Here is a 10,194-nt window from a genome sequence, read left to right on the forward strand (position 1 = left end):
CTATATATGGTGTAGTATATATCTTTTTTTTATTTTTTATACAAGATAAAATTTCTACTCTATTCTAATATAAGTGTATATGTGTGTGAAACACTCTCCTAGAAACTTAAACGTTAAACCCCAACCTTTACCCTCCATATCTTACATGCATTTATACTTATAGAGTGATCACCACACCAAAGGTGCGCAGTGGTGGTGTAGTATATATCTTAACTTCTTTTTGTACTTATCAAATATATATATATATAGTAACTTTTTTTTATTGGTAATCTTTACTAAAAACAATTAATGGTATAGTTAATTTTAGTTTAATGTTCATTTTTATGTATTTAGAAACAATTATTGTTATTGCCTTTTTTATTTAACTATAACTTGTATTGCACAAGTTAACGACTAATTTTAATATATGATGAAGTACAAATTATAGAGAACCCTAATAGAGTTATATAGAAACTAACACATTTAGTATTAGGTACAAATAAGCTTTACACTACAATTGGGCCTTTGGGCAAAAACATAAAATATTATAAACTCAAATTTATCTTTAACAAATGACATGCAAACAAGTACTTTAATACTTATTGTTGGTTAATTTGCAATAATTCTTCCATATACCTTTGTGTTTGGGATCCATGGAAGATGAGCTCTATTCCTATTCCATTTACTCTATCTCTCTCTCTCCCAAAAAAAAAAATGTGGGCAAATAAGCTAAAAATAACCCTTATTTTAAAATGATTATTTATGTCAATTCATTTTTTTTAAGGCTAAAATATTAATTCATCCCTAAATTTTGCATGAAATTTATTTTTGGTCTCCCTAAACTATTAAAAATATTATTATTTTTTTCCTTTACATACACTCTTGCAAATTATTATGTGCCTATCAAAATGTTTAGTTTGCACTAGTGACAGATCCAGGATTTTAATTCAAGGGTCAAGAAAGATCAAAATAAAAAGGTTGAAAGCAAATTAATTCAAAAAATGTTAATTAATATAAGTAAAATGTACTTAAGTAATTGAAAGAAGTTACTTAAACATATAATATATATGTACACATATATATATTCACATAGAGAGAGAGAGAGAGAGAGTATTTTTTATTTTATTTTAGCGTAGTGCTATTAGAGTTGATACCTATTATAATAACTAGTTTGTAACCTTATGCATATGAATAGATATACTTAAAGATATACACTAAGATGCATAATATAATTCACACACACACACACACACACATATATATATATATATAATTTAAAGACTATTGATAGTCATTTTTATATTTTGTTAACTCTTTAAAAATTTTTGTAAGGATATTATTAGGTATAAAATATAAATTGTCCATATATTTTTTTTAATTATTGTGAAGCACTTTTTTTTTACGATTCATTTATTCTAGATTCTTTGGCTTGTGTATTTAATAACTCGCTTGGAAGAAACTTTATGATGTGGCCCCACATTTGATTATAAAATTAAGAAATAAAATTCTTTAAGAATAAATAATTTAGGACACATGGCAAAAAATGAGAACTCTAATTTAGAATTTTAATTTGAGTTTCTCTCAACTTACCTATTGTGGGGGGAAAAATGGGAGTAATCTTCAAGTAGGCCTAGGCCCAATACATAAGGTTGGGCTTTTACCCCCACAAAACGTAAGATGTTTTTATATTTTAATTGACATAGAAGTATCATTGTTCATTTCAAACTATTCAAAAAGANATGAAGTACAAATTATAGAGAACCCTAATAGAGTTATATAGAAACTAACACATTTAGTATTAGGTACAAATAAGCTTTACACTACAACTGGGCCTTTGGGCAAAAACATAAAATATTATAAACTCAAATTTATCTTTAACAAATGACATGCAAACAAGTACTTTAATACTTATTGTTGGTTAATTTGCAATAATTCTTCCATATACCTTTGTGTTTGGGATCCATGGAAGATGAGCTCTATTCCTATTCCATTTACTCTATCTCTCTCTCTCCCAAAAAAAAAAATGTGGGCAAATAAGCTAAAAATAACCCTTATTTTAAAATGATTATTTATGTCAATTCATTTTTTTTAAGGCTAAAATATTAATTCATCCCTAAATTTTGCATGAAATTTATTTTTGGTCTCCCTAAACTATTAAAAATATTATTATTTTTTCCCTTTACATACACTCTTGCAAATTATTATGTGCCTATCAAAATGTTTAGTTTGCACTAGTGACAGATCCAGGATTTTAATTCAAGGGTCAAGAAAGATCAAAATAAAAAGGTTGAAAGCAAATTAATTCAAAAAATGTTAATTAATATAAGTAAAATGTACTTAAGTAATTGAAAGAAGTTACTTAAACATATAATATATATGTACACATATATATATTCACATAGAGAGAGAGAGAGAGAGAGTATTTTTTATTTTATTTTAGCGTAGTGCTATTAGAGTTGATACCTATTATAATAACTAGTTTGTAACCTTATGCATATGAATAGATATACTTAAAGATATACACTAAGATGCATAATATAATTCACACACACACACACACACACATATATATATATATATAATTTAAAGACTATTGATAGTCATTTTTATATTTTGTTAACTCTTTAAAAATTTTTGTAAGGATATTATTAGGTATAAAATATAAATTGTCCATATATTTTTTTTAATTATTGTGAAGCACTTTTTTTTTACGATTCATTTATTCTAGATTCTTTGGCTTGTGTATTTAATAACTCGCTTGGAAGAAACTTTATGATGTGGCCCCACATTTGATTATAAAATTAAGAAATAAAATTCTTTAAGAATAAATAATTTAGGACACATGGCAAAAAATGAGAACTCTAATTTAGAATTTTAATTTGAGTTTCTCTCAACTTACCTATTGTGGGGGGAAAAATGGGCCAATCCAACATAATGGGCCGAGAGCCCATATGAGAGCTATTGTGCGACCGAGAAGAAGGAGGTGGTAAGGGCAAAACCCATCTGGAAGTGGGACCCTCAAAGGGAAGAATGATTACAATCCGAAGAGGTCATCTGCCGCCCGAAGAGGTTATAGTCCTCTGACGAGGATAGTAAAAATCAATTGAGTGTGTAAAAGGCCAAAATGAACCTTCCGAGGACTACACCTGATCAAGATAGCTCTGAGTATGCTGAGTGTTATTATCCTTTTTTTTTTTTTTCTATAAACATATAATATTGTAAAGAATAAAAAAATAAAACAATAGCAACAACAACGACAACGATGACAAATTAAATATTACTATGGAATGTTTTAATCTCTCCAAGCAAGAGAAGCATTCAAAATTGCATGACTAAATTAAGATTCAAGTAATCTTTGCTTCTGTAATTGAATGACTAAAGATAATTTCATGATTTGAATTGGACGTATCTTAGAAAATGCACAAAATTTCAGAAGTTTTCCCTCACCAAGTTGTTTATGTGTCTATGGGATGACCACAACATTACAATATCATATAACCCAAAATTTCATATATCATTCATAATAAATCATAAAATTTACACACAATTATTTCTGTGTACTTGTACTATATATATAACAAGTTTATATTTAATGCACATTCCATTATTCAATTAATAATTAAATAATTAAATATTTGATACATTTTAAAGTGCACCCTTAAGATGAAGTTGTTAACAAATATCTACAATATATATAAATTTGTGTTATGTATGTGAATCACATGTTATTTTGCATAATGTAACAAAACTACATCCTTTCCTCACAATGCAATTTTTCGAGTGTTTATCAATTTCTTTTTAATCTATAAATGCTTTGGACTTAATTTGCTCATTTTATTTATTATTTATATCCTATGGATTGTGTTTGTCATTGTGGGACTAATCTTTTGATGGTGGATAATTATAGCAATGAGGGGGCTATTCAAATACCAATTCTCCTTTATAATGCGGGAGGAATATTCAGACCTCAATCTATATCTATATATATCTAAAAATTAAAGTGTAATTTTTATTGTTATTACGTTATTGTTAAGCCACATCAACAACCATATCATTCACCATTTTTTAATATTTTTTTTTGGGTAAAAGCCAATTTTTAACATTCTCTTACTTATTTTTAACTCATTTTTTTCTTATTAATTTCCTAACTTTTTGTCATATTTTCTCTAACTTTTATCATTTCTTTTACTTTTTCATCTTCCCACTATTATTTACGTACCTTAATATAACTTTTCCTTTATTTCTTTAGTTTCCTTTATTTTTGGTTTTTTTTATTCCCCTCATCTTACTATAAATTTACAACTCTCTTTCCCATTTTATGTATAGTTTTCCCGCACACAAAATGTTATTTCTCTCTCAAATTATTTTTTCTTCACTTTTTGTTAACGTTTTTTGTCTTGCATCTCTACTTTAGGTTAATAAATTTTTGTATTATTTGGAACTTTACTTTGGGTTGATGTGATTAATTTTTTCATTTTTAAGTTCTTATCTTTTTTATTCTTTTTCATTTCATAGATGTTATCATATTGCACTATAAAGATAGTACATAAGCATATATGAATATAATGTTATTTTATTACATAACATAAGTTGGTTAATTTGGTGTTTATTACTATATTTTTTATTTTTACCTATTTTTCTTCTCATATTATTTTCTATAAATTTCTTATTGTTCTCGCTCACATTCTCTCTTGAAAAAGTGGTTATTCTCTCTCTCTCTCTCTCTCTCTCTCTCTCTCTCTCTCTCGATTTTTTTATTTTTCTTGCAACTCTACTTTATATTGATGAATCATTGTGATTTTTTAATCTCTATTTTGGGTTCATAGATTTGGTTTTGTATTTTTTAGTTCCCCATCATAAGGAGTCTCTTTCTCTCTATAATAAAATTTAGATAATAAATTATACATATTCAACATACGTTTGATATGAGTTTTGATTATCATGATAATCTGTTTTTAAAAAAATGAACAACTTGAATAATTTATTTAAATAAAAATTATACATGCATACATTATAATTATTTTGCTTAAAAGTGTTAGGTTCTAAAAGTTTAAAGCAATTAGCAAACCTTGAGCACAAACTTGTCTATATATAGATTCCTAAGTTTATAGGTATTTTTAGACAATGCTCAAGGTGCTACAAGTTAGAATACAAGAAAAAGGAAGCTGCAGGTTCAGGAATTCGAAACATGCCAAGTTTGACCGATCAAGATGCGTTTCTGCAAATTTTAATTTCGGCCTAACAACTCATTAAGCTCATTAAGTGATTAGGATGTCAAGACTATTTCACATAGTATTTAAAAGAAACCCTAAGACACATGTTGTTATGACTTTGTAGGTGCTCTTTAGATCTAAAAAGGTACTGTGTCTTCTCCTTCCAAGTCACTACCGGAATTCCATCAACACATTATTAGAATCGGTAGATTTGAAGTTACTGCAACAAGATCATACATAGTTGATAACTTAAATCTTAAAGTGGGATCTTAGAGTCACAAACGTGGGTGTTTGTAATCAACAAATTTAGATAGAAAATTTTTTGGATTCAGAGCTGCATGTAGTCATGTGAGTAAGTACTACAAGAGGTAGTTTTAGATTTAGGGAAAAATCTATTGTAAAACTTCCACTCTATTTAGTGAATTTGTTGTCTTAAGGATAGTTTAGATTAAATTCTCTCCAAGTTTTTTTTACCTTGAAACTGGAAGGTTTCCTTAGTTTTTCTAGGTCATCATATTGCTTGTCTTCTTTACTTTTTCACATTAATTGATTTGATTGTATATGTTTAAACTAGATTTGAATAATAAACCTAAGAATCAACTTGGTTAATTAATTAAGTTAAACAATCTGAGTATACATGGGTCTAAACAAACTTAACAAAATGTATAATCAACCTCATTCAATTCATTTAAAAGTTACAATGTTAAAACAAATGAATAATTGCTCTAAAGATTACATTTGTATATTTATAGATTTTATATTTAGATAGACTTTCCCTTGAAATTTGTCATACCAAAGTGGACTGAAATGCTACGTTTATATGGTTCAACAAAAGTAGTGGTAGAGCCACACTCCCCCCCCCCCTATTGAAGTCCCCCCCCCCCCAAAATTTTGAGTCATTTCAATGGTGCTACTAAAAGAAAGAGATATTGTATTAAAATCATATTATTTAAGAGGTTTAACAAATTAAACTATGTAGAAAATGATAAATTTTTGTACATGTCAAATAGAAGAAATACATGACTTTTATATACTCATTAAATTTTAGAAGATGATAAATTCTCTTTGAAAATTAATTTGTATGTGTGTGTGTGTGTTTGTGTGTGTAGAGGTTTGTCTTAACTAATATATTAGCATCACAACTTGGCCCCTCCTCCCCAAATCAAAATTTCTAGCTTCACCCCTGAACAAAAGCGTATGTAATAACAATATATGTTTTGCTTAAGATTTTAGATATTACAAGTTTGAGTATATTTTTAAAAGAAATAAATTTGGATTTAGAATAGGTATTTTCAACCCAAACATGTCTTTTCTCATTATGTAAGTGCAAAAAAGTAAATTGAAGTGGACAAAAATGGACGAAAATGGTCGAATGGACCGAATTGGACCAAACGAAACAAAGTGGACAGAATGCAGAGAGTAAGATTGAATGGACTGAACAAATAGGAACAAGGTGGACCAAACGGACCATATAGAACTAAAGTGGACCAAATAAGAACGAATGGCCAAATTAGGACCAAAGTGGACAGAATGGATTAAATTCGACTGAATAAGACCAATGTGAATTAAATAGGACTAAAGTGGACAGAATGAACCGAATAGAACCAATGTAGACCAAATAGAACCAAAGTGGCCCGAATGAATCAAATAGAACTGGAATGGACAGAATAGACTGAATAGGACCAATGTGGACCGAATAGGACCAAATAGAATCAATGTGGATAGAATGCTTGAATAGAATTGAAATGGACAGAATGAAATGAATAGAACTAATGTGGACCGAACGGGAACAAATAGAATCAAAGTGGATAGAATTGACTGAATAGGACCAAAGTAGACCGAATAGAACCAAAGTGGGCAGAATGGACCAAATAGGACCAAAGAGGATAGAATGGAAAGAATAGAACTAATGAGGACTGAATAAGACTTTTGAATATTTATCATTTTTATTGCATTTTTAGGGCTCATATTTCTAATGTCTAATGTCAATTATTTGTATTTTTTTTTTTTTTAACTCAAAACTAAAGAGTTTAGCCAAAATATAATAAAAATTCATACTTTTCAACCCAAAAATTAAGAGAAAAAAAAATGAATTTTTGAGTGAAACTTGAAAAGGCAACCTTCAAAAAGAATAAATTTAAGGCCCAATTAATCAAAAATGGACTGAAGTAGACCAAATTGGATCAAAGTAGACTTAATTGGACCAAATAGAAAATTCTTAATTTTAGGGAGAAAAAATTATTTTCAAAAAATTTTAGAGAAAAATATTATATAATATATTATAATAAAATAATTACTTACTCCCACGCATTGCGTGAGTCTGCAAACTATTTCTCCTAATAAAAGAGAAAAAGTTGTCAACTGTGTGTATTTAGGGGAAGATATTCTAACACATATTCTAAAAAGATATTCTTCCCCTAAAAGAATAAAAGTATTTAGGGAAAGATATTCTAAAAAGATTCCGTCACCAACATTCTCTAAAATACGGCTTGTTTTCCTCCAAATTTTTTTGCAAGTCTACTCTATTTTGACACATATTAAGCAAGATAAGGAAAATTAAGCATAGTTTTTCAAGCCTTTTTAAAGATTGCAATCAAATATAGGAGAATCAGATAATTTTTCAAAAAAAAAAGAAAATAAAATTGACTCTTATTTTCGGTAAATCTTAAGTGGTAGTGTTAAGAAAATATAGTGGACCTAGTAGTACTACCCTTTTTAAAAGGGTAAAATATAGATAAACGAAGAAAAGTACTAAAATAGATAAACGAATATAAGGTACTAAAAAAGGTAAACGAAAATAGCGGAAAGGTACTATAAAAGAAAAGGCCGCAGCAATGGTGAAATTAGGGCAAAGTTTGGAATTATTTATTAAAACCCATTCTTTCTTCCATGACACAGAAACCTAGTTGCTCAAAACAACAAAAAAGAAGTTGAGATGGCCCTTTTATTCCCAATGAATTTAGCAAAATTTGCTTCTTTTCTTACCACTTTATTTGTCATTTTGGTAGCAGGAGATTGTATTCGTGTTATTTGTAGAATTTCACCATGTCCTAAAACAAATCCGCCCTTGCCTATTGAAACTGTTTTCCAGCTACCCTCTTCATTACCCATTTGGCCATCAGGTACCTCTCAATGTGATCTTTATTAGGTTATTGTTAATTTTCATTATTATTATAATATTGATTCTGTTAACTGACTTCAAAATTTTTGGATTAAAATTAAAAAAGCGAGTTAAACTCACAATTTTAATGTGTTAGGTTAACACTTGCGAGTAAACACGCTAGTGTGTAATAAATTTTACCCTACTTTTTTTTTGTTGGAACGCTATCTATTGGAACAGTCAAAGATGTGTAATTTTTTATAAGCGTGGGCAACATATGTAATTTTTTTTTAAATTGTTTTGGTGTCCTATGCTACTACAGGAACAGGATTTGCAACTGCATCTGTGAGTCTGGGAGATTTACGAGTGTCTGAAGCAACAGAGTTCGACGTAGTATGGAGGACTGGTTCGGGTGGTCCAGACAACCTTGGAGCAACATTCTTTGAACCTTCAACAGCCGATATAGCACAAGGATACGCTGTGCTAGGTTACCATAGCCAACCCAACAACAAGCGTTTCAGTGGACGAAGTGTTGTAGCCTACGATGACCTAAATGGAAATATAAAGGCTCCGGTGGATTACATTAGTCTGTGGGACAGCTTGTCATTCGAAATCGATCAAGATGGAATTGGTTTTATCTGGTTGCCAAAATGCCCAGATGGTTACAAAGCCTTAGGCCATGTTGTCACAAACTCAACTCAGAAGCCATCCCCAGATAAAATTAGGTGTGTTAAAGCTGAGCTCACCGAGCAATGTGAGCATTACAAGTGGATTTGGGGTGCTGAAGGTTTCAATGTTTATACTACAAGGCCTAGCAATAGAGGGACCCAAGCAATGGGAGTTCATTTGGGTTCATTTGTTGCCCAAGTTGGTGGGGTTATGTCTGACATAGCTTGCTTGAAGAATACCAAATCTGATTTATCTGCTATGCCTACTCGAGACCAACTTAAGCCATTAATTGATGCCTACGCTCCATGGGTGTTCTTTCATCCTGATGAAAAATACCGGCCTGCTACAGTGGAATGGTTTTTTGAGAATGGAGGACTATTATATAAGAAAGGGGACGAGTCAAATCCTGTTACGATTTTGCCCGACGGCTCAAACCTTCCTCAAGGTGGTTCAGATGATAATGCCTATTGGTTGGACGTACCACCTGACTCAGACGCCAGAGACAAGCTTGAGAGAGGAGATTTAGCAAAAGCTAAGGTTTATGTGCATGTAAAGCCCATGTTTGGTGCTACATTCACTGACATAGTTATATGGATGTATTATCCATTTAATGGCCCTGCCACGATAAAGTTTAGAATTTTCAATATTAAATTTGATCACCTAGGTGAACACACTGGTGATTGGGAGCATGTGACCTTGAGAGTCAACAATTTCAATGGACTGCTACAGAGTATCTATTTGTCTGAACATAGTGGGGTACATGGGTGGATGCTACAGATATCGAGTTTCAAGATCGTAACAAGGCTGCTGTGTATGCATCAAAGCATGGACATGCATTTATTCAAAGCCTGGACTTGTTTTGGATGGGAGTGATGGAATTGGATTAAGGAATGATTGTGAAAAGGCTGATTTGTACTTGGATACTGGATTTTTTTATACACTACTGTCAGCCGAGTATTTGGGCACAACAGTTGTTGAGCCACCTTGGATCAACTATCGTAGAAAATGGGTCCACGAGCTGCTATTATATTGAGGATGAGTTTGATAAGATTATCAAAAGACTACCTAAGTTTCTTAGAGGTCCTTTCAAGAAAGTTTTCTACAAATTACCAATTAAAATACTGGAGGAGGAAGGGCCCACATCGATCAAGACCAAGAGTAGTTGGTATGGAGATGAAATTTGATAGTCTATATTTGTTACGACTTGTTTTTTTTTTTTTTTTAATGCAACTG

At 30.4% G+C, this 10,194-nt stretch overlaps 1 protein-coding gene across 1 annotated transcript; it reads left to right on the forward strand.

The window, feature by feature from the left end:
• Window positions 1-6,556: 6,556 nt before the first annotated feature.
• Window positions 6,557-9,848, forward strand: LOC136067195 (hypothetical protein At1g04090-like). Its single transcript, XM_065772715.1, has 3 exons — window positions 6,557-6,611; window positions 8,615-9,625; window positions 9,739-9,848. Exons 1-3 carry the CDS (start codon window positions 6,557-6,559, stop codon window positions 9,846-9,848), a joined length of 1,176 nt encoding a protein of 391 aa, XP_065628787.1.
• Window positions 9,849-10,194: the final 346 nt, after the last annotated feature.

This window comes from Quercus suber, unplaced genomic scaffold (assembly GCF_002906115.3).
Source record: "Quercus suber isolate HL8 unplaced genomic scaffold, Cork oak 2.0 scaffold_62, whole genome shotgun sequence".
NCBI classification, from domain to species: domain Eukaryota; kingdom Viridiplantae; phylum Streptophyta; class Magnoliopsida; order Fagales; family Fagaceae; genus Quercus; species Quercus suber.

Bases quoted from the DNA above. Each gene is read 5' to 3' on its own strand.
- LOC136067195 (XM_065772715.1), top strand. From the start codon at position 6,557: ATGGTCGAATGGACCGAATTGGACCAAACGAAACAAAGTGGACAGAAT. The intron at 6,612-8,614 runs GTAAGATTGAAT...ATGCTACTACAG, and splicing joins AAGTGGACAGAATGCAGAGA to GAACAGGATTTGCAACTGCA. The intron at 9,626-9,738 runs GTGAACACACTG...TGGATGCTACAG, and splicing joins TATTAAATTTGATCACCTAG to ATATCGAGTTTCAAGATCGT.